The sequence below is a fragment of the Bombus fervidus genome, chromosome 8 (genome assembly GCF_041682495.2).
Source record: "Bombus fervidus isolate BK054 chromosome 8, iyBomFerv1, whole genome shotgun sequence".
Lineage (NCBI taxonomy): Eukaryota > Metazoa > Arthropoda > Insecta > Hymenoptera > Apidae > Bombus > Bombus fervidus.
Genome location: NC_091524.1, coordinates 4,762,804 through 4,788,461, shown reverse-complemented (window position 1 = coordinate 4,788,461; position 25,658 = coordinate 4,762,804). Strand labels below are relative to the sequence as shown.

Below are 25,658 nucleotides of genomic sequence, written 5' to 3'. Positions count from 1 at the left end.
TGCTCGCTTGAATTCACCATTCTGAACGGTATTCCTATTGAAAACCGATGTTTGCGCTCCCGTCTACCCCCTTTTCTCTACCGGAAATCGTATTACGATCACGCGAAACTAGAATCTTCGAATTTGTGTAATTGCATTAACACCGCTTTTTCACTCGACATCTGGGGTCGCGTATAAACGATCGGGGTCACTGACTTCTTCGTATACGTCTTTCAATTGTCTGACCACTATTCATCATTGACGATCTGATATATGTCTATTGCAAATGATGCGTGTTACAGCTATGATATGTTACGTATACACCGCTGTGTAAAAATCTTAAAACTTATAACTCTGTTAAATGAAAATTTGTCACTTTTGTAAAATAATATCTGATGTCAATACTATTTGTTGTCCAAGAATAAGCGATTGCTTGTGTTTCGACCGTTCGCGGAGAGACGCGATCTCGAAGAAGCGCGTCAACGGGAGGCGTAAATTCCCATTACGATTCGAATAATCGACGCTACAAATCGTTCGATCCCCTATTTCGATTAAAATAATAGGGGTGGTTGAATGAGTATAACGCTGATATTAACAGATTATAATATATACCTGCAACAATCCAATAACTTCAATATTTGATACAATTGTGCGTATGTTGTCTGCCAAACTACGACTGAGTACGGCCTGAAACTCGTTTCGTGTTGGCGATTGTGATGATGATTTTGACTCGATTGACTGTTTGTTATTCTGTCGATTGACTGTCTTCGACTTGGCGATTCTGATGACTTGACTTCTTAATCCTTCTGTTACTCGAACTGTTTTTTAACTGTGAAACCAGTCTAGAGATGTGATGACTGTTCTATAGTTGTAGCCTAGAGAACAAGAGAAGTTCGTTCTCGTGTTATTACGGAGGAAAGTTCGGGGTGGGTATATTTGTTGTATTCGTTGCTCACACTTTTCGTTAGGAAAGTGAGGGTAACGATCCGCGATGCCCATTGGTTATGACCAACTTTAATGAATAAAAATAGGAGGAGGAAGCCTCCTACCAACGTGGCTCATGGGTGACATTGTTCATGGGAAAAACCAGCTTCTCCCGTTAGATAACTACCCGCTTCCTCCGTGATTTTTAAGAGCGAATGATAAACCTAAGGACTGCTCTAAGGACTAGTCACAAACCGAAAGTACTTGCAGGATTAAAGATTTCGTTAAAAAGATTCTGTTTATGGTGGTTCCTTAGGTTTATTGAGGGTCTGTATAACGGTGCGTGGGCCTTGGCGGCCAGACACTGAAGGACGTTGCACCATCTCATACGACGTAACAGCTTGAATCAGTGTCGCGTGATTACAAATAATTGATATTTCGAGAATAGCAATAGTATATTTGGAAATGTTAGCGAAAATTGTTTGACATATCCTGTTCGTATATTCGCCGCTATTCTTTATTCATTTCGTAAAACTGATTCCCGTTTCTCATCTCCAGTTCTCTATATAACCTTATACATATTCTACAACATTTATTATTAAATCAGAGCTCTATTTATTGCAGCATCTTCAAAAATTTATGAGCTAAGAGAAACCATAAATAAGCAATACTATAAGGGGAGTATATCTTAAAAGCATGTTTAGTTGATCTTAGCATTTGCACAGTATTTCGCTTACATATTCATTTATACGTTTCAAAGAAACGGAGGGGATTGTGATATTTAGTTGATTTACTCTGATTACTCGGAATTTTCCTTCCTCCTTTTTAAATACGTAATCATTGCCACATTGACGCATTGGCCATTTATCCTCTTAGCTTTATTAAAAACAAACTTCAATAATTAATGTTGCACTCTTACGTCACGCGAGTTACTGTAGTGCGAGAGATCGTTCAGGCGAACTTCTACTCGATTACTTCGAATTGCAACTTAATGCGATCGAGTCTCTTTAAAGCGTACGGATAGTTCGGAAAGACTCAGCATAAGCGCGTAGAAAATGCGCATGTACTAAAAAAAAAAAGAAAAAGAAAAAGAAAAACGTATAGAACGATAGAAATGATGTTTAATGTTAGGCAAATTGCTGGGGGGTGGATACAGGAATTTTTTGATTTGGGAAAGAAGTAATTGATGAGTGCGTGTTTCAAAGAGTTCACATCAAGTAGCAACAGGCCCTAAGATGACCGTGCGCAACGTTAGAGTGTTCGACTAATTATTGCGCTGAGTTTAAAGAAAGGAATAGAAGTACGCTAATTCTAAAAAATTCCACGTCGTTGGGTTGTTCTTGGTTATACAGAATAGTTATTTCCTTAAACTATTATAGTGATTTATTTATTTGATAAATTTATTTATAATGATAAATTTATTTATAATGAAGAAACAGGATTATTTAACTAGAGCTATTTCTTAATATATTAATATGATACAACTAAAACAACTAAATTGGTACAACTTTTGAATGACAACTCACAACTCATGATCTACTCGAACTAACTCCAACCGGTGACTAACGACTAACTAACTTTCTCCATCAAAACGTCCTTTTATACCAATTTTAATACTTCTACCACGCACACGTGTTTCACAGCTGTTGATGATCCAAGATGATCACGTGCACCTGTTTCAATTACCTATTGTCTTAAGGGGCCACGGGCATATTGCTTGGCCATATGGCCCATTAGGATTTCTCATCTTTTCCGATCCGTCAGCATTTCCACTTTTCCCTGTACTGTAGTTCATCGGGGTTTTCCTAAATAATACTTCCGCGATACTACGCTATTCTTAAATGACTCGATGACTTTATAACCGCATCGCTGCGCTGCAACATGAGTGCATTAGTGCGTATGATGTAGATCATTAAGAAAAAGGCCATTGTGAAAGTTCAATTGTGAAGCGAACGGGTGGACGATCGTAAAATATAGATCCGACGCGAGAGAAAGCCATAAAACGGTGGATAGGGATAGAAATAGCGAAATTTCTCATGTAAATCCTCTGCCACCCACGTAGTCCACGCTCGGTTTGTAAGCCTTCGCGTAAATAACCAGCTGCTGCCTCTGAAATACCTATGGGAATATTATTCCAGAAATATTTTCAGAGACGAATTGAAAATGGGTGCGATATTTGATCCAATCTGTCTTTTCGACAGAACGTTCCGAATTTTGTTCGATTTCCAGTTTCTAACTGGTTGCGCGTTAAATGTTTATTGTTCGCTGTCGTTGGGCTCGTGTCAAACTCGCATATAAATTCTGACATAATAAACGTGGCACTAATTTTCACGTATTTTATGGTGTACTCCATGTCACTTCGTTTTGTTTAACAGTATCAAGTTATTTATCGAACGTATTCTCGTCAGATAAAACATTCGTTATATTTCCCCTCTTACTCTGTTTATATTTTTCGTCGACGTAGATAAAACATTTCCCAAATATTGCTCATTGTACTCTAATTGTTACGCCAATAATTCGATATTAGAGTCGATATCGCCGGTGGCAACAAACGACCGCGATATCGACGTTGTTCCGTGATAAGGAATTTTTCATTTAGTTACCACACGTTCCACTCTGGATATCGATATAACCTTGAGTTATCTCCACTTATTAGATAATACCGCGTAACAAGCATAAAGATATTACACTAGGAAGTTGTCTAATGTATAAACACGTGGCATAAATATACATACACTGTGTAAGAATTAGATTAAGACAGAGGTAGATTAAATGAACGAATGCGGTAGCTTAAATAAGAAAAAAAGGACAGAGACGAGGTGAAAATAGATGGAAGGGTCAGAGAGAGAAATTGGGAGATCTCTTATCCTTGGGAAGGGTCGAAGAAAAACTGGTAATCAGTGGTCGCGACGAATCGTTATATGTACGTATGCTTTCTCGGCAAGTTGTCATAAATAAAATCCATTTTTCGCTTAGGTCATTAGATATCCTTAGTGAACTTAGATTTATGTCAATTATTTCTGACGAATTAGTTTTTCATTTCTTCTAGCATTTTCTATTCGTTGCTTTTATCGTACTCGGTCTCTCGCTGTTATTAGTTTTGTGCGCAGGGTGAGCTAATTCCACGAGGATTGTATCTTCGATTTTCTTTGACATTATCATCGCAGAGCTTCTCGGTAGCTTGCGTTTCATAGCCATTGGTCGTTATGGCTGACACGCCTTCCACTGTACACGCATTAGTTCCTCCTAATCTATAACAAGATGCCTAGGTTGGTCTTACTGGGTATCAGCTTGACATACTCGCAGCTAATTACGATCTGCGGTCACGGTAAGGGCTATTTCCACCTCAGCTTACACTGCACCTTCGTAGATCTTTATCCACCAACGAATTATCATTTGTGATATATGACGAACCATTGTTTAATGAGTTAAACGCGAAAGAAAGTTTTATCGATTATATCCAGCCAAGTTTTATTTTTCCATCGAATAAAATAATCTGCGTATGTGTAGTTCAAATGTTTTATACTCTGAACGCTTCTCTATCTGTTTTTAAACAATCGATAGAGATTATGATGGATACAGAATGATGTGTCGTGGTTTCTCTGATTGTCGTGAAAACACGAGAATTTAGGTTACCGGAAATCAGGTTCACACGATTGCTAAGGTTCTCCATGGCACGCGAGTGGTTTCTCGAGTTCGCAAATCCACGGCTTACAGTATGAAGAAACTTCCCGCTGTATCGTTCATCTGGTCTACGCTTAAGACTCCCCGAATGTGTGTTGGTTGTTTGCAGGAGGCAGCTTATCTTCAAACGAGAGAAATAGAAGAAAGAGAGATAACTAGGAAGTGTGATATTTGTTCCATTCGAAACTTCGAAATCGATAATATGACCATAATGCGTCAGACACCTTGTTTCATTCAGTGGATCACGAATGTGGTTAATTATTTACCTAACGATACGATGGATGTAAAACGATATGGTTGACTTTCAAATTGGAAGTATCTTCTTGAAAGAGACAAAAACCATTTCATTTAAATATAGAACAATAAAACACCTTTATAATTATCGTCGTGTTTGTTTTATGAAACTCATACGATACCAGGCTTCGTGTTGCTTACGATTCCTCAATATTCATCAACGTAGAAATTAAAACACATACTTTAACACAAACTGCCTTATTTTATGTACATTTTTCTATATCAAACTAGATAAGATAAGATTAGACATTTCGATCGCCAATTCGTGCCCATAAAATATATTACGAAGAATATGACTACATCATAATACAAATTTATCGCGCTACTTAGTACTTTTCCCCAATACTACAAAATATAGCCATCGTATTAAATTTCCAACACACCTGCTGCAAGTGATCTTCGATTTACGCAATACAAAATCGCGATTGCCTGGACCAAGGCATCAATCATGGTTAGCCTGGTCTACTGTTGGAAACTAGCTTTCTTCGATACCGTTATCGTAGCCTGCGTTCCATCGAGAAACACCGTCAGCTGTCGTGAAATTCGCCGATGGTTCGATTAGCGAGAGGCTGTAGAGGCAAAACCGGCCACCCGTTTCGTACACGTCGCCGTACTCGTGGACCAATCGAGCCTCGCCTCGAGGAGAAACGACGAATCACGAGGGTCGTATAGGCGGCGGGGATAGCAAACGGTGTAGGGTCCCCGGTTCTCGCGTCTGTTGCGCGTTCACTAGCTTCCTCCCCTTGCTGGCTCCCGTCGCGACATCGCTCTTCGCGGGTGTTCATTCGCGTGTCAGACGTGCTTGAGGTAGGACGCGCGTCTCTACGTTCCACCTCGTACAATCTTCTCTCTCTTTCCCTCTTTATCGAGGTTGAAGAAGGCCAACGTGTCCGTTCCACGTGCGCGACGCATCGACACGACGCGCCTTCGCTTCTTCAGCCCGTTTCCGCGTTAGCGAAGACTCACGTGTGACGATCGCGTCTATCTCGTTCACTTTGCTGCCTTGCATCACAGGTACGTGTCAACAGGACCGTGTATGAAACATACGTGCTCGTTTTTAACCTCTTCAGGGATTCGTTTACGTTCGCAGGATTTGTTTTTCTTTGGTCCGCGAGGATAGTTGAGAAATTGAAATAGGAATGATGTAAGTGACAAGTAGAGATGTTTAGGTAAACAGAAGGACGTTGGGGCGAAGTTGACGCTTATAAATTGTTTTTTACATTTACATTTACAGCATTCGGCACGAAATTATTCGTCACTTATATCGTTTACTGTTTAAATTCTTCAGTAACGAAAGATTTAATAAATATAGTATCAAATAAATATTTCTCAGTGTGCAAAATACCTTCAACAAACCTTAAAAGCTCAATGATCATCGTACATTTTTTTTTGAAATCAGTGAAATATAAGTATCTGTTTCGTTCTTGAAGAGGTTAATTAAACAGACAACGTTTTGTATAGTTTTGTTGTTATGATCGATATTCGTATGACGTTTATGTCACGATCGGGAAATTTGTATGCTCTGTTCTTTCATGATACCACATTTAGCTTGGAATGCGTAGGTTTGAATAGTACGCAATGGCGCATTGTTTTTACGGGTCAAACGTGAGACCTTGTAGATTCGCGCGTGCCACCAGCCACGAGTTGGCGTGACTTCCGCAATGTCGTAAATTCAGAACGATGTGTACACGTGTGCCATAGTATGACAGTCGCTATTTGTCATCGCGGCAATGATCAGGTTAATCGTATGATATATTGTTGATCGTTATTATTCGATCAAAATTAATTTTCTCTTCGCTCGTTAGATGTTCGCTACTCGAATAATCGTTTCGTGTAACATCCGCTTGGACTTTTACCTTTTTGTTCGACGTTGAGAATGACTCTAGTTGTTTACTTCCTCTTGGCGACGATATCGCGTCGCGCATGCCGTAAAAGTCGTCTGGGCAGTCGTTTCATAAATTTGCGATGCTAATATCGTATGCTAAGAGTGTATTGTATAAGTCGCACGCAAGCGTGAATCTCGTTGCGACAATGTTTTCCCACGGAAGCGTATCCGGTCTTTATGCCCCAAGTTCTGGCGAATTTACACTAGGATCTGATCCCTTAACTACGAACATACCACCCAGACAATCGAGCGAATTCCACAATTCCACGCAAAATGTCTGCTGCAAATTTTCCGATAATGGGACCGACTGAATGAGAAAAACGTTCTGCTTGCGCGGTATTACAAAGCGTGCAAGCGTATCTGACTGTGAACCATTCGGAGTAAGACGTAGAACTCATTACGAGTTTGGTCGATCGTATATTCAGTCCTCTCTCTGTTCGTATTCCTGTGAATTATCGTTAGCATGCGTCATATCGCCATGAAGATTCGACGAAAAAAAGCTATCGTTCAGATATGACCAACGTTTTGTTTGTATTATACAGGAGCATTTCGAATTCTCAAGGATTTGCCAATAATAAAATTGGTTAGTTTGTGCGCATGGAATTATCGAAGCGTAGACGAAAACGTTGTTTAAACGTTGTCAAATTTTACATTTGTTTTACGCGGCCGTAAATTATTCGCAAAGGCAGTTTCGTATGTCACGTGAGTAATGGTGAACGAAAACAGTGGCGAGGATGAACGTGAATTGATAACACGTGACGAATTTACCAGTGAGCGTAAGCAAGGTGATTCGTGCCAAATTACTAATGCCACTGCCATGATACCTGTAATAGGATTATTTGCTGTTGTGGTTCAAGGCTTTCAGATTTATCCCGTCAAAGTGACGAGCCAACGTAAAATATCTTATGTATGCGAATTATGACACGAAGCTGAAATATTTCTGCTGGATACGAATTTTACGTATGAATTGAAAGTTGCTCGGTTTCGTTCAAAGTTACTCTATCAGCGTGTACTTCAACGATATCGATATTATTTATCGCAAGACAGTACTTCTTTTTGAGACATTTATTTCTGTAATATTTCGTTCGTTATCGTCACGTAATGCAATTCCGCTCAACGTTTGCTCACTTTTTCTGGCATCGTAATCGTGCGTTTATTGTGCAAAGAAAAGAGTCGCGATAATTTTCTCCGATCTCGTCAATTCGACGCGTCAACTTTTCTCGTGCTCTTTTTCTCTCTGCATCTTGGCGAAATTCTCGAATGCGAAGTTTCACATTGTTGGCCACGTCAGACTTGAGCCGCGTGCATTTAAACGCGCGTAAATACGTTTTATGCACTCGTTTACTAGGAAAATTGTGTCGCCATCGCTGAAACGTCCGGTGTAGACGTTCGCTGGCGGAACGAACAAAAGACCTCCGGGCGTTCGTTTCAAAGCTTTTGCGAGAGCGATACACAATCCGCGCGCGTCCTCGAAAACCCCGCTAGATTCAAATTCCATACGTACCCATTCGACGAATATTCGTCAGCGATAAAAAGGAAAAGCCAAAGTTCGTATTAAAGCGCGTAATCTGAAAGCCTGCTGCCACGGCAAAGCTGTATTATATACTTTTATGAAATGTTCGCGTGATACGCTGATGTAAATTCAGTTTCTTTCTCTCTTCTTCCAGTTCTTTTTTTTTTTATAGCCGTAAATGGTCATTCTCGGGTCGTCCTTAAATGACATTTTAAAATAATGTCACGCTTAAAAACCTCTCGAGCAGCTTGCAGAAAGGAAACTTTAGGTGCATACGGGTCTGGCGGTTTCACGTTTCTTTTACGACGCGCGCACTGATATGCAAATGATGTGCAAATTTCCTCGTTCTAAAACATGCTAAAAAGTCCCATCGCACCCGAGCAATTTGCTCACGTCGCTCTTCACAACTTAAATAATACCGTCTTCCCAAGCTCGTCGAAACGATTTTAAAATGAAATCTTCGCCGATTTCACCATCGGAACAATCCAATTAATTAGCATCCATCTTCCGGTCTCATCTTTCGTGTATCTCGATTCGACGTATTCTCGAAGAACTCGAGCGTATAACTGAAATGGAATAACTGACTCGGAAGATTCGACGGATACGACGAGTTAGGAAGGTTACGACGTGGAACTAACATAAGCAAACAGTGTCATCTCTTTCCTAATTCGCTAAATTGCAACGTTTTACCTGAATGTTTTCGCGCGAATATTCAAGTGGAAAGGTTTGCCATGACTCGGACACGACTGAATATCGTTGCCTTCTTATTAGGACGTCTTTAAAGCTGAATCAGCTTCGTTGCATCCTCCTGCTACGAATCTCCAATGAAATTAACTCGATGCACCCGGTAACGATTGCCATTCCGTTTCTCCGATCTAATAATGTGCTGATTGTATATTCAAACACAGCGAAAAGCAATTTCTTGCACCTGTCGTGCATTTGTTCGACGCTCGAAAAGCCGAACAATGTAATTATAAGTTGTTTATCGTGAAAACGCACGTTTTTCTTATAATCGTGTGCTTCCTCGTTCTATTTTCTTTTTTTTCTTCTTCTTCTTCTTTTGGTTGCATCGAGTGATACGGTGATAGAAACTCGTTTCAAGAATCTTGTTTCTTTTAACAGGAAACCATTAGTTGACTGGATAAAAGCTTGCGAAACTACTGTCACTGAACCGCCAATTTGGGTTAATTTGACAGAGAATTGCCATTAAAGACTTGGGGAATTAAGACGTGTCGAATATAATGGCCGAGTTCTTACAGTGGACTTTCCAAACATTTCATTTTCTCGCTTATGTTTCTTTCGTTTGAAAATTAAATTCTTTTTTTTTCGTTTCGTTGGTATCATGATTTTTGTGTTCGAAATGTATGAGATGAGATTCATTTGGATATTTGTAGACAGTTTAGTTCGGAACTCGGTTTCCTGTTTTAGCCGTGAACTAGTTCAACGATCATCGTGGTGAAATCGTTGGAAGCTCCAGGTATTAACTCAATTTGGAAAACACTTTACCGATTTTATATATTTACGACGATTTCTCGAGCAAATCGAAAGTAGCTATAAATTTTTAGGAAATTGTTGTATGCTCCAGACAAAAACAGAACATCCATTTTAGTGATGAAAAAGAAAACTACGACCTAAAAAAAGAAAAAAAGAACGCGCGACTCTCGCTTGTACTTTCTAGAACGTCCTCTTTCGCGCAACACATTTTTATCGCAATATTCTCTAACGAGAGAGCGGTGGAACCGTTTGCAAAGTGTTTAACCCGAAATTACCACAATTAATGGAACGACACATTTCTCGAGTCGCTCTTTGAAGGAAAAGTAAGTCTCGTATATTTAAGTGGTTCAAACGTTATGTATATGGCTGTAGGATTTAACGTCAGAGTATACTACTGAAAAAACTCTGATTACATCATTGAAACTTCGTGATTGAATTACAGATGTTTATGCAGTTCTGAGAAATTTAAATATGCAAACCTGTGCAATATATTCAAAGTTGTAAAACATTCGTTGGAATATTTACGAGGCGAAGTAAATGATTTTTCAATTTTTATTTCGTTTAACGTATTCTCATAAAAATAGAAGTCGCACAAAGATCTGTAATGTAATTATGACATTTGCAAGTTTCCACTGCAGATTGTAAGCGTTCCTAGAGTCTTAAAGTTTGACTAGTGTCGTAGTACTATGCAAGTTGGCACGACTCGTTCGTTGCCTTAGTTTGCTGTATAAATGAGAAGAACCGTTGTTCCATTTATTCTCCGACGGATTAAAATACTCTAAAGGGACAGCCGGCCGAAAAGTGTCTGACCACCGAACGCCCGTTTCTACTTCATTCGGTTGTACTGATTTTCGATTCACGTTCCTCGTTTTTATTATCTCAGTTTTATCGTTCAAACATTTGCCGAGATAAGATGAATCACTTAACACGCATATATGTGCACGGAGTATAGATTGTTTTAGCTTAGTCGATTATTTCGTCCATTGATCTTCGTGGATTCAAGCTACGACAGCTTCCATACTAAAATATCTACCATTTGATAAACTGATTACAGGTATTTATGGAAATTTATATTTTTATGAATATAACACGAGAAATAGAACCTAACTAGAAGTTTCTTTCACTTATTAAATATTACAATATCTACGTTGAATATTTCATATAATTTTGAATGCTTCGTGCATTCTTTACATTCTTGCATTTTTTAATTCCTTAAATAAAATACATAAATATCCGCACGCTATTTATGAAAGATGCGCATCCAGTTTCGTCATTAATTATTCTCTATTCAAATATATTTAGTTATATATATATAACTTTCCGCGTTAAGAGGTTGAAGCAGCTTCCGAAAAGATCTATCGATGTTACAAAGTACCTTTACGATTCAGCAATTTTCGCGTTATATGAATTCGCAACGATGCATCGAATTATGAATTTTGCGTAGCTGTTAATAACTCTCGTATCGCGGTGGTTCGATTTTAAAACCGATATTCGATAATCTAATCGGATTAAAGCTTGAAATGCACGCGTGCACCAGCAGAGAGGCGTTCCTGTATTGTGTTTTCGAATAATTACCGCTCACGTTTGTAATCAGCCCGCGTGTACTCTCCTTTTTCTCATTTCTTTCTTTCCTCCATGGAGCTGCATCGAGAGCTGGCAAGGTGATGTAACTGGCCGCGTATGCCCACTTGGGTACGGTCAAGCGTGTTGTTGTTCCTGAATCTCATTACATCCTTCAGCGAGCAATGAACAAAAGCAGACTGAGATAAAGTACCGCGAACTGCATCCCTTCGAGCATTTGCTCTAGCTCGGTCTGGTGATAGTCGCGTGTAATGGAATTTTTTATATCTTTTCCCTATGCTTGTTCGTTTTTCGATTTTTCCACCGATGCGATAACGTTTCGTTACGCTTTTGCCAAACCTCATGGGGCTTCCGTGATGCAGCTTTATATTTGCGTCGCATCGCTAGGAACGAAGATTACAGAATAACATGATAAGTCACAATCCCTAATTTTTACAAGGAAGCATTTTTACAATTTTGTACTAAATAAGATGATTTTCGATTCGGCCAAAAATTTTGCACAATTATCGACCTGTATTTATTAAAGATAGGGCAACAATTTATAACGATATGAGCCGACCGATTTACCGAGCAAAGTTCACTGCTACGTCTATTATTAAAGTCGACCGGAATCTGAATCGCCGTCGTTGTTAAGTCAGCAGCCCATTGTGTTATGTGGCATGTGATCGTTGCGTAGCGTTCTCGGCAGAGATTTATTACAAGCGACGTTGATTAGGTATCGCACTAGATTTAATTAAGTGGCTACATTCGTTTAATTTATCGGCAAGAAAAGCAAAAAGAAGAAAGAAACACTTCCCTCTTGCCTAGTTTCCTACTTGATAATGCTTTAAACTTGGTCTAATCAGTACTAATAGTCGTCGAAGAAGCGAAACTAGGGCAAAGCCCGATGCAGAACGTGGCAGAAAGGCCGTACCGATGAAAGTTCTCCGTTTCCGAACTTAATGCCTCTTGACCAGTTTTCACAGCTTATTATTGATGATTCGTTTCTCCTGAGAAACGGCCGACTCGCTCGATCACGTACTCTGAACGGTTTTATTTTTTCGCTGAAAGATTTATTACTTGCTCGAATCTGTCAGACTCTTAAGATTCTTCCTTTCAACCGTCTTACTCATCTTCATGTAGGAATTTCTCAATTGCGTACTATCTATCGTTCGATTAGCTTCTTAACGTGTTACGTACTAAATACTTGCTTCCTCAAGAGATTTGTAATTCTGATTAGTTATTTACTCTACTTATAGCACACGTACACATCGTAATTATGTATAATATAGCATTATAAGCTCGAGTAATTAAAATGCTATTTAAATGCTGCGAATCTTGTCACTCGAGTAATTAAAATGCTATTTAAATGCTACGAATCTTGTCACTTTGTACCATTTTTCTCGAGAGGAAAAAGCAATTTAACATCTTTAACTTCCGCGTTACTAGATTTCAATATCTCTGTACAAAATGTTCGTCGTATTACATAATTGTTTACATTGTAGAAATATTGTAACGATTTGCTCGCGGTAACTTATTTATGGTGAAACAAAATTTCATAATTGGATTTATATGAAGATTATAAAACCTCGATAAAACGCAGATCTGACTGTCTTTTTCTTGTGATGTTTTCACATGTGCCCTAAACTATGTGCCCTAACGTGAATCGAATATTTCTTATCACGCAAATGTTTCTTGTATCGTGTTTACTGAGAACTGTATCGTAAAATTTTATTTTCCCGATTCAGGCGGTAAGAGGCTACGTAAGATAAAACGACGAATAAAAACGTTTGTGAATGTCACGTAAAATTAATGATAAAAAAGGAGTAGCTGAGCAATAACTTATCTTGACTGTGCTTTTATAATGTTGATGTTATCAGTTGTATGTGAATACCAAGGAACGCGTGGATAAATTGTAAGGTAGAAAATATATATTTTAAATACCGAAGTGTAAATAAAATTTCGGAATATAATTGAGCTGATCCAGATCCGCACGCTAGTGTCGCGTAATTTTTAAGTGATTACAAAAGATTCAGTATAAAATCGAGTTTATTTGTCACAGTTAGGTTTTTTATTACAAAAGATCACAAGAAGAACTGTTCGGACCTGTCTCGTACCATCAAGGAAGAAAGCTCCGTCTGGGTATGCCCTTTTGAACTCAGAACGCGGATTCATCGTCCACACTTTTCGGTAGAAAAGTGAGGGTAATGATCCGCGATGCCCATTGGTTAATAAATGAAGTTGTAAAGACAAAGAAAACCAGATATGGGCATCGTTGTTCATGGGAAAAGTCTGTTATCTAAAAGCCAGACACCCGCTTTCTCCGTAATAAGTAAGAGCGTGCAACAAACATAAGGACCATCTGTAAACCGAAAATGTTTATGTGAATAGAAATGAAATTGAACAGGTTCGGTTTATGGTATCTCCTTAGGCCTGTTGCGGTTAGTGTAACAATGGGTAGGTCTTGACGCTCAGACTATGAGGAATCTCGCAAGGACCATCTCATCTAGCGTAACACGTGCTAAACAGAACTTCGATCCATGACACTAGCAGTGTTACCCTATGACTGAAAACCCTAAAGCCAACGTCGCCTATCTGCTGTTTATGGTTTGCCTTCGACCCAGTCTTTTGTCTATAGGCTGTCGATGGTTTCAGTGTTTGAGAAAACTAAAAGACCAGGTGTAGAATTTTCTTAGAAATGGTGACCGCTTCAACATATAATTTTGTAGGCTTTTATTCACGAAAATGATTAAGTATAATATTACAATGCAGTAGGGAAATTAAAATTACGGTCAAACTGTACACAAGACTAGTCTCGTGGTTGAATGCTTGCAGTTTTTATATATTGCGTTTGTAGATGTTGAGGGGTAAGGATCCTGATTGCCCTACATAATGGAGAAAGTGTAATGTTGGGTCATGTGCAAAGGTCAGGTCAAAACCTAACGGTTCGCTGTCAGGTAGTATGGAAGGGTGTGGATTTGGGTATGGTCGTTGTCACATGAACATCGTCGACGCTGATCTACCGAATTTCTTATTAACAGGTTAACGATATCTTTGAACCGAATGTTGTTTGCGTTGTAGTCGTATGGTATCACTTGCAGTGAATCGCGGCTAAAGTTTCGTGGACCAAGCCTGCGAGTTTCGGTTGGTTTAGCAGTCAACTTGGCTCGATGTTCGCTGAAGCTATGGTGGAATAGCTGAAGTTGCTTCGATTAATTCTCGTTTCTGGCCGCGCGGGAAGTTGATGGAGCGCCCACGGCATCAGTGTCTGCGTATTAAATGCTCATAAATCCGAAGCACCTGCTAGCTAAATCTCCAGTCGCGAGTTGAATTTCGTAGCTTCGTTTCCCGCTTAATGGCCGCATTAAGCCTGGCGAAAGCTGGCATATTGTGTTTTCCTATTTTCCACGTGTAACGAGAGCTTAACATTTTCAATGAATTTCTACCGGAGAAGTTTTAAATTCTCGCTGTAATTACTATTGCAGTATCGTGGACAAAGGGCCTAAGAGATATCAGGCGAATCATAATGTCATGAGAAAGCCTAAGTGCCGACAGGCCCAATAATGTACCGTCGGTCCTTCAATCGAATAGTTAGGCGGAAAAGGCCTGCCTGATCTTGGCCATGAGCGGTTGCTGAACACGTACGTGGTGGGGCTAAGACAAAAGACAAAAGGATGTTAAGGGACAAGGACGAGTTAACAGGCAGTGTTAGTTGAGAAGTCAGAGAGTGCGAGTTGTCGAGAGAGTGTGGTTCGCGTGAGCCAGAGCGTTGGAACCGTGGTGACGGGAATTGTAAATTAACTATTTAGTTGTCTTAATTATAGTACGTTGTTGTATTTAGTTCACGTTAAACAACCATCGTTTCCTGTTTAACTAACACCTAACTAATAGTAGTAAGTTCCTGCAATATTTGTTACGTCGCGTGAGATGGTCCGTGCGACGTCTCTCACGGTCAGGCCGCCAAGGAATTCGCGTTCTTAGTTCAAAAAGGGTACATCCACACCGAGCTTTCCTTCTATATAGTACAAGACGGGTCTGTTACTATCAATCCTCGGAGCTGTTAAGACTACTTGATCTTCAAATCTTCAGATCTTCAAATCGTCAGGTATTCAAGTTAACTCAAGAAAACTGTTCTTCCTATCTTCGGGTAGTCGAGTCAAACCTTGTTCTTCAACAAATCAAAGCGAGTCAAATACGGTGCTATTCTCTAAACATTCGAATAATCAACTATTGTACTTTCCGGCACGACGAAGTCAATCAATTCCTGTTTACGCAACAAGTATTTTAAGTTATTGTAAATATATATTATATAACTGTATACTACAGTTGTATTACAAAACAAACACCCCTATTATCCCACAAGAAATAAGGGGATCGTCCTATTAGTGGTGTCGATTATTATAATCGTAATGGGAATTTACGACTCCTGTTGACGCGCTTCAACGCGAACGCGTCTTCCCGCAACTGAACGAAAAAACAATATTTCATTACATATTCTCAGTAATGAAGAGACAATACAATTTAGTACATAATTCTTCGAGAATTGTTTTTTTTTTTTGTTTATCGATCTTAGGTCGGTTTTTATGGACCGCCGTCTGCTAATCAAGTTTGCAGTTCACTAGCACGTGAATAAAAATATCTGGAACTCGGTTTATATACGGTGTACCTTCTATACTTCTCTTTCTCGTATTTTCACTCCGTTCGGAAGCAATTAGCGTCGGTCAACATATTCTTCCTCGGTGAAAAGATATAATGCTTATAGAGAAGATATTCTATCGTCGTCGATGAGCTGATAAGTGTTGCATGTTTTGCGATGAATCACTGCCTTGAGTCAATCAGATTAGATTATTTGTATCTTTTATGAAAATTAGAACGGTGGAAGATAAGATTAAGCAACGTCTCACCTATCAACTCGACTATTGTTCGCGTAATTGACGTCCAAACAATCTATACCAGTGTCCTCTTGATTAATTCTGTATTGTCTTGCAGGTAGCGGAACACTTCGGTGGTCTCAGCCTTGAGAACGTCCAAACACGCAACCCGACTCTACAAATAAGACACCGGTGAACAAGCAGTGACTTTTTCGAAAGAAACCGGATGCTCCAGTTCGCCTGGAAAACGTCAAAACGATAGCAAACGAATAGAAACAAAGAATTCTGTCAAAGTATACGGTGAAGAACGAAGGATCAAACATGATGACTCGTATGCTGCTGCAAGAACCTGGATGGAAGATCGAGCGTAAAGGTTCAGCGTTGTTGCTTCGAAGGGACAGCTCGCATCTAAAGAGCGGTCGAGTTTATTTCCGGTGCGACGTCGAAGTCCATGAATTCGAGCGTGACGAGGATTACACGATCGAGGCGGAACCGGAGGCAGCTGCCAGTCCGCTGGCAATGTGTGCCAGTTGCTTGGCGGCTATTTGCGTGACCGTGATTCTACCGTGGCTGTTGATCGGTGGTTAAACACGCCTCAGCGAACTGACGATTTTGGGGGGGGGGGGGCGATCGTATAACCTCTGGCAACGGAAGTCGTCCAAGGATTCCTCAAAGAGGATCGAACAATTGCTTGACGCGTAGGTCGAACACAGAGAGATCGTTGACTACGAAAGGTCTGTTGGAGTCGCTGATAGATGGAAGACGAAGAGGATCAGGTGGATTTTAGCATTCGTTGAAGAGATTCTCATCGAGAGACTCGACATGGAAATGGATAAAGTTCCTAAACGTGGTAGTTTCGTTAAAATGAGAGTTCCCAGTTTATACATTGACGATGTGTGTAATTATTTATACGATGGGTATGACTTCCTTGAAACGAAAGAAACACGAAGGAATTTCTGAATCGTGAAATGTCTTTGGTGTTTCTTTCTCTGAAATAAAAAAGTGTTTTTGAACGAGAGCGACTAAACCTCGTCTCTAAAACACTCTACGACTTTATGTTTATTCGTTGATTTTTGTCGTTTGCTTTAAGTTTCCGTTCCGTAGCGAGAAACACGATGCCACGACAGAAACGCGGCCTTTAGATGGACTCGTGGTTCAAGTAGATTTTGTGCAAGTCGAGAGAAGGAAAACTGTTCGATATGGACGTTCTGCATAGATGCGGAAAACGAGATGAAAAAAAAAAACACACATCAAAGGGAGAAGGGTGTATCCGAGCGTACATTAAACCTCCTTACTCGTTTGATGGTATCGACAAATCCTCCATGTAGTCTCTGAAACGAAGGCGATCTTGTGCCAAACGAGAGTAGAATACTCGAGATATTCGTTGAAACCTTTCGTGATTCGCAGTCCGCTTACTTTTGCACACGCAAACACACGTTCTTTTCTCAATACTAGCTGCATCGCGGCCTGAACGCGCGTGCATTCGTGTACACGTATATCTTCCTTTTCTTTTTCTATCGATGTTCCGTGTAATAATCGAGTCGTTACATCTCATTCGAACGGGAAAATATAATGCAGGATACATATCGGCCTTGTTCTCCTCCTTCGATATCGTTTCGAAACAATAATCTTACCGTTGCGTTGAGCGGATTCCGGTTCTATTCCGACGTCCGCGTTCGATTCTCCCGATCAATTACATATTTTTCGCGGGCACAGTCCGAAGACTTGGTAAAACTTACAAAGTTCTGCACAGTGCCAAGTCAGCAAATGGAAAAGTTGGAGAACGACGAACCGGCGTTGGATTGAGAAATCGAGCGAAGTTTCGAACCCGTCGACTATCGATAACGGTACAGTCCGTTGCCTGCCGAACAAATTTCGAGAAACCAGAGAATCAACGGTACGTCGAATAAATTTCGGCTGGACGTCATATTGGATCCTTGGATCTGGAAAGATTTTTGTTACGATAATAATGCGATTTTAAATGACACGTTGTAAATATTAAAGTATCTATAGCTGAATTTGAAATTGTGAATTTGTACTTGCAAGGATCTTTAAATGTTTCGGAGATCGTTGGAACCACTAGTGTTTTCGATTAAGTTAAACGCAGACTGTGGCGGTGTTCTCGCGAACAATTTACATGAACAATTTACACGAACTCTGAATCTGGTAATACCCAGATTATCACGCAGAGCGTCTTCGATAAATCATCTGTGCGTACGGGTGCGGAAATTTGAGAGTGAGAAAGAGAGCAAGAGATTTCTAAATATAAACCGATGATTGATCGAACGTGTATGAAAGAGGTGTATTCGGAGAGAACACGAAGATACGAACGTCTGGGATAACGTGTGAGGTTCTATCGAACGATTCCAATCAATCAATGTAAAATACTATTTGTTTATATTTCTAATAAAACCCTGAACGAGTTGTATGTTGGTGATTTGTGTATATTACACCTTTAACCTTACTCTTTGCGGATATTAATCATTGTTACTCTTATTGCATTTGTACATCCTATTTCTACGTCGACGAGCATGCATTTCGTATTTCATATATATAACACGCATAGTTTTCGGAATGAGAACAGGCAATGCTTCCATCGTTCTTTAATGCCATCACCGATCGATTTCGATTGCTTTGCAATTGTAGCGTAGCCGGAGCCAATTTGCAGGGTGAAAATTCCACGTTTAGATTTTCTTTCCAAGCGAAATAACTTGGATAATGGTTTTAATACGTTGCCGGTGATAACAGCCGCGTTGTCAAGGTAAAGAGTGTCCGTTTGTGTCGATGCGATGCCTCGAATATTCGTTTCTTTTCCCACTTTCTGTTCCCTTTTGTTGAAAATTTCTCTTGAAATCTTTTGAAAGATCAAAGAGACTATAGACGTAGGACATGATAAATACACACGTTGATAAATCACCGTTAGGACTTTACGCATTATCTTCGCTGGGTTCGTAAGTGAAAAGAAGTGCCTTTGCTTTTAATGGATCGCATCCTATCGATACATCGGTATTTTAATCATTTCCAGGGATATTGCCGCAAAAAACCAATAAACGTCACTTGGAACGAGGACAAAGTCACCGAAGTGAAAAGAAAAGAGGTCGTGTAAATTTTGTCCAAACCCTGCTTGCTCTTTGACGTCTGACCGTGAAATTCTCGCACCACCTCGTAAACCTCGATGAAATGCGCGAGAATTTAATTTCCCAGTTAACGTGATCGCATAAATATACATCGCGGTTCTCGCTGCTTCTCTTTTATTCGTTCGTGAATACGCGCGAGATCAGGGCAGATTTCGGTGACCGTACTTTTAGCCAGCAATTTCCGGAAGGCGGCCACGTTATCTCTATTTTATGGAAACAATCAGTGATGATAATAACGATAAATGTTTCTTTAACATTGACTGTACAGGAGACAAGTTAAAAAAAGAAACGTTTCGGTAGAATTATCAAAAGTAGAATTATCATTCTGTAAAGATCGTTGACAATGGTCAACTTCGATTTCGTAGAACTAGATGCCATTGTTTGATGATGTACTATGTAGAGTATCGCTCGATACACAGCTGTAAACGTCGTGTTATTTTCTCGGTACACGTTGAAAGTAGTATCAGACAAAGACGGGTAAATAACGCATCGATTGTAGTGTAAATGTTTGAACAGATTTCACTGATATGCATTCCTTCCTACCATTTATAAAACTCGAATAGCTAAAGCCATCTTCAAGGCGAAATATGCACTTGATATTCTTTCTCGGTTTCAGTTAAAATATCATCGTGGAAATATATACTTGTCCTTGAAATGACCTTCAGAGACCTCCGAAATATCTTTCAAGTCTCAACTCATCGATTTTCATTTCTGACGTTCTAATACGACTTTTGTTTTGTGATTTTTCTTCTTGTTATCAAATATTATTACAATCAAATAATTACGACAGAGTTAACAATTCTCGAATATCGGAGGTGCGAGCTGAAAGACAAAGTCGAAGTATAAGTATAATTTAAAGACGTTCTCGTCTCACTTACGTAACGTCTTTCCCTAGTTCGAAGAGAGTTATCATGTTTCAACGGCAGGCAAGGTTATTAAATATATTATTTAATGTCAGTTATTTCCATATCGAAGTGAATCACTGGTTTGGTCGGCTACGGATAATCTGGATCGAGGTGAACGAGAAATTTGAACGCACGAAATAATATGATAGCCGCGATCGGTCTCTTAGCGCGTGTATCTTGACATTTAAACAGTGTCCCGACGGGATTCAGCAACGATCTCATAATTAAGTCGGGTCTTCGCTGCAGTCTCGCTTTTCAGCGATATTACGATAATTTATTTTCGAATTAGAAAACAAGTCGTGAGACTATAACCGTTGCTGCATGACGAAGGAATTCATGAATTTCAAATGTAGAGAGAATGTTTTATTCGTTTCAATACTGTTGAAATTTGCATGAAGTTTCTTTGAGCTAGTCATCGCTGTAAAACAATTTATTTAAATGTCTCACGGAAGGAAATTTTTCCTTCTTCTTCGCTTTCACGTTATTTCGTTCTGTTCGGGACACGTACGAGAATAATGAAGGTTAATTAGATGGGTTGACGTATCAAGCGTTAAATTAATCCTTGCACGTTATCTACAGTCTCTTGCAGAATATATTCAAGCATGACAGCTGATTGCTACAAATTGGCTTCAATTTCCTTCAATTTGCAAGCGACTAAAAAAAAAAAAAGAAAAAAATTCATGTACCGTGGGCGGCATCTGCCGACCGACCAAACTCGTGCGTAGATAAAGTAGGCACTTACGTAGGTAACGTAGCCTTTCGTCTCGTTTTTCACGGAAACGTTAGTACCGAATTCGTCGATAGATGGCAGGATGACGCTTGCTCGTGTGAATTTCAATTCGTTCTCCAGTTCACGGTCATATGTGTGTCAGCTTGTTGTTGTGCTCGCATCGCGATTAAGATTAATTAATATGTACATACATAATTCGTTAATGTTTCTTAATCAACATGTGAACCCATAACATTCATATCACCTACTAAGGTAACGCTTCTCTCCCGCTCGTCTACTCTACGACCCTTAATATTATTATTGTATAAGAATTTCAAACGATGGAACGTTAACCCTCTTTCGTAATAGCCATTGCAAAATGGTGTCGATTGTAGGACTAACTCGACTCGATTGTTTTTGTTTCAGTTACCGGATCTGAACAACCTCGATGAAAAGGTGAGTGCTACCAACGAATTCCCGTTCACCTATCTCACATTAATCGCGATATCTTCAGGGTAAGTGAAATCTGAGATCTTTTCGTTTTTAATGCGATGAATATCTCTGTAATTGCTCGAACGTTTTTGAGTAATTTCATATCGTGCTAACTATCGAACCTGGATATTCATCTCGCCTCAAAATTCGTCGGTTCCTTTTAATATCGTATAATATCGTGTATAAATCTAGCGATATCACGTTCGAGGGGAGACCGTGTTAATTGTTAGATACAAGATTTTATGGTGGCTTAAATATTCGAGGCAGAATTAAAGTGCTACGTGACTGGAATCACGAATAAGCTGTTCGTGAATGAATTAAGCTCACGCAAAGAGACTTATGTAATCTCTGTGAAAAAGATACACGTGGAACCATTAAGAACGTCTCGAGGTAGAAGTATGCGACTTACGATCGTCGTTAATGCTGGTAAACATCTTTGAAAGCTATTCTCGCGCCTCTTGACCTGCGCGCGCATGCCCCTGAATTTGTTTCGTGGATTATTTTCGGCGCGCTATTAGAAATGGGATTGTATTTTTTGTACCAAAATGATACACTGGTACTTATATTACCGTACAAGAGATTAAGAATTATTGTGTTAGATAGTAGTACAGTTTATAGCTTTCTTTTTCTTAAGATAGTGCATATTATATTTGAATTTTTAGTTATTCAATATTTAGGTTTTTAATCCACGAATATATCTTATTGTAAAATTTGTAATTAACCTTAATCGAAGAATAATTCTGGAAAATCATCGACATACAGGTTCCGTTCTAACATTTTTTTCACCCTAATAATCATCCATTATGGAGTGAAGGTTGCTTGCATTTGAGACGTAGCAATCACAGGATTTAAATAGGTCCATTGAATCTCCATAGCATCGTTTTGTTCGGTTTTGCTGAGTTTTGTTCCGACAGTATTAGAGCGAAAGGATGGTATTAGGAGCAATTACTCTAATGCAAACTTGCACGAGAGCCAATCGCTTCTGCCTCGTCTTCCTGTGTACGAACTTAATACCCGTTTCATCATTCGCGAGTTAGAGCATGGAATGTAGCCTATCTCGATGCACCGCTTCTCGAGTCATTTAATCGGCTATTACACAGAACACCGAACCCCGTTCTTAAGCATCCTCGAACGCACAGTAATTCTAGTCATCAAGCAATCGATAAGATCGATCTTATAATTTCGATTTATTGACATGGACTCATTAATTTGTTTACGACGCGTTTATGAACTTAAAAACAGGAATGAAACTGAAAGCCTTTTCTTATCGGGGCTACTTATTTGGACTTGTAATCGCACCTGCTTTGTCTTTTCAATCGTCCATCAACTTTGGTAAAGTGCGCAGGTGTTTTTTCATTAATACATTAATCCTTAGTCGATACGTTCCATTTATTAATACGTAGTTTATTGTTGACAATATTTATAGCGAACAGTTGCAAATATAGTGCGTTCAAATAGAATTGACCTTCCATACGCACACATATTCTTTTATATCTAGTTGATGGCTGTTTATATTCAAGCGTAATTTTTTACTGTTATACGCTTCCAACAAATCTAAAAATATTCGGAGAAATTTATCAACGTCTCTTGCGTATTATATAATCCTCCGTTCAGTCAAATGTTAGGGAAGACAATTTTTTTTTTTAACAAAAGTAAGAGTTCGGTGGGGAGAAATTCAAGAGTGAAATTTTACTTGAATCATTCGTAATCTAATTTATCTACATGTGATCGTAACATTCCACGATTTGTTAGAAGGTCAATGGCCTAATATTTTATTACAACGATCAAGCTATCTTTCATCAATTTGATTGTTTAGTAGATACAGCTTGCCATTCGTTCGGATAATTCTCTCACAAAGGCTACAGTTTCCAGAAGTGTTTTAAAATTGACCGATTACCGAGGAAACTAGCCTGGCGTCGTGCGCGCCAAATCGACAGAATATAGGTGGAACCATGCGGAAACGAATCATTAAGATAATTGATTGTGAAACTATGTGCGCTCCTTCGATCGGCGAGCTGCACGTGAGAAAAAACACGGTTTATTATTTGATTTAAGCGTTGTTCCTATCTTCTATACTATACCTGTTACATCATCGATATTTCGTGTTTTATCGTTCGAAATGCAATTACATTGATGAAAGCAGAGAGCAGTTTAAACAAAAAACGAGTATTTCGATAAAATAGCTACGTGACTATTGTCACGTTAATACCATTAATGAGATGCCATACAAAAGGTGTAAATGATTCTGCTATGACAGTTATTTCTTTTTTCTTTTATATGAATATGCATCACGATCTTCTCGGTGATTTCCATACTTACCTGTTATGTATATGTTCTTCGGTTAATCGAAACGAATTCGATCGAAGTTCTATTAAAATGAAATAACGTTCTCGATCGAGAAACGTACGTACATACATTATCTCTTGTTTGTTTTCCGTGTCGTCGTTTCCAAGCATCGTTGGTGTTCGATTACTTGGAAAACACCGTTTGACGGAAACCGAATTAGTTTCGTAGAACAACGAGACCACCGTTCTTCCTCCGGAAACGAGTTCTACGAACGTTTCCAATTATACATGTTTCGAGAGCCTGGAGAAATTGGACTGTGACGTGAACGTGACAAATTCTTCCGCTGTTCCGTGAATTGTTCGAACCTTGCATTTGGTAGGAATATTTTCATCCGCATACATATACATATACACATATATATATATCATATGTATATATAGTAAAAGTATAATTCAGTTTTCATTTTTCCAACTGCACCATCAAGTTATTCGAGCGATATTTTATTCATACTGTTACTATGGGATTCTGGAATATCTCGAACGTTATAGACATTATTGTAATACTATATCGCTTTCAGGTAACGTGCGAAGGAATCCTGGACCGTAGATCTTTATGCAATTTCATATTTTTACGAGAAATTGAAGAGAAATAAAAGTCTCAAGAATCTTCGATTATAATTCGCAAGTTCAGATTAAAATTTTTAATCTGAAGATTTCAATCGACTGTGAAAGTTGACGTATAGCGCTGTAACTGATTAAGAGTTAAGGTCGAAATTTATGAAGATCGTTGTAATAAACTGATTCGTATTAAGCTGAAAACTTAAGAACAGTTTACCACATCGATCGTAATCTTCCTAAATGATTAACGTCCTCGCGGTTGCGTGCGTTTACCTAGCCTGCGCAACACCACGCGTAATCGTCCTCACCGCGTTATGCAATTCAGCTCGCGGAATAATTCCCTCCAATTCCACGGCGACTTTACTCATTATCTACTTAACTCGGTCATCGAACTCTCCGCAGCTTTTTATCGCTGTTCCCGCGTTTCTTCTGCGCTGCGTTTTCTTCGAAATTACAGGAAGGAAAAATAGAAAGAAAAACAAGATCCACGTTCGCCAGCTGTTTCGCGTAACGATCGCTTGATTGCGAACTTCACGCGATTTTCACGCGATTTTCGCGTAGCAAGTTTCCCGGTATTCGGGTTAATGCGTTTTGGCAGCCGAGAATCGGTCGTTGAGCTCGAGGAAATTTAGAAGAAATGATGAAATTTATTCCAAAATTTCGGTTTTGCAACGGTGTTTCGAAACAGGGCGCCTTCGTACGATGTAAATAGCGAAGGAATCACGGAAGGAAACCGTGTTTCCTTTCATCAATTTATAATTCTGAGGCAAGATTTCAAATTTAACTCGTTCGTCGAGGAAGGTAAATTAGCTCGTCACTTATTATTAGATTATCTTCCGATTAGATCCGATTAACATTAGTACCTTAATATTATGTATCTAGGTGTGCTATATATAATTAATTGGCAAATCAATATGATAAAAATAAATAAGTATATGCAATCGTATTTCTATCTCGATGGAAGTAAACATCGGTACTGGCAAAAACACTTACCCTTACCACCTAGTAATTGCAAAGTAATTGCAAACAGAAAAGTAATTACAATTTTAATACCAGGCGTTTCGATGTGTTCTAGTTTTACCGTTAATGGGTTAAGCATTCACCTACCAAGTTATGGAAAATCTTTAGTACTTGCGATTAATTATTTTCAATTTTTGCGGTTTCGCGAAAATATTTCGAAATTTTCAGATAAACATAACGTAGGCGCCAGGAAAGAATTTTTCTTGGTGTTTACGCTCATTTCCGAGACGGACAATTTCTCGTAAACAACAATAGCCGTCATGATAAGCTGGCACTTAGTAAAGTAAA

The 25,658-nt window shown here is 39.1% G+C and overlaps 2 protein-coding genes and 1 long non-coding RNA gene across 4 annotated transcripts in view; 2 read left to right on the top strand and 1 right to left on the bottom strand.

Annotated features, from left to right (window-relative positions):
* The window catches only part of Sesn (Sestrin), a 150,918-nt gene that overhangs the window by 28,199 nt on the left and 97,061 nt on the right, over positions 1 to 25,658 (top strand). For both annotated transcript variants that reach the window (XM_072009489.1, XM_072009488.1), the window contains exon 6: positions 21,382 to 21,411. In XM_072009489.1, the coding sequence (XP_071865590.1) occupies positions 21,382 to 21,411 (30 nt within the window). The remainder of the gene's footprint in view (positions 1 to 21,381; positions 21,412 to 25,658) is intronic.
* LOC139990343 (uncharacterized) lies at positions 4,349 to 5,489 on the bottom strand. The gene is made up of 2 exons (XR_011800551.1): positions 5,265 to 5,489; positions 4,349 to 4,708 (listed from the first exon to the last, which is right to left on the bottom strand). It is a non-coding gene; the product is annotated as an uncharacterized lncRNA (long non-coding RNA).
* Positions 5,673 to 18,632, top strand: LOC139990337 (uncharacterized). The gene is made up of 2 exons (XM_072009512.1): positions 5,673 to 5,895; positions 16,323 to 18,632. The coding sequence occupies exon 2, from the start codon at positions 16,526 to 16,528 to the stop codon at positions 16,790 to 16,792; it is 267 nt and encodes an 88-aa protein (XP_071865613.1). The 5' UTR covers positions 5,673 to 5,895; positions 16,323 to 16,525; the 3' UTR covers positions 16,793 to 18,632.

Excerpts from the sequence above, each read along its gene's own strand:
- LOC139990337 (XM_072009512.1), top strand. The coding sequence starts at position 16,526 with ATGATGACTCGTATGCTGCTGCAAGAACCTGGATGGAAGATCGAGCGT.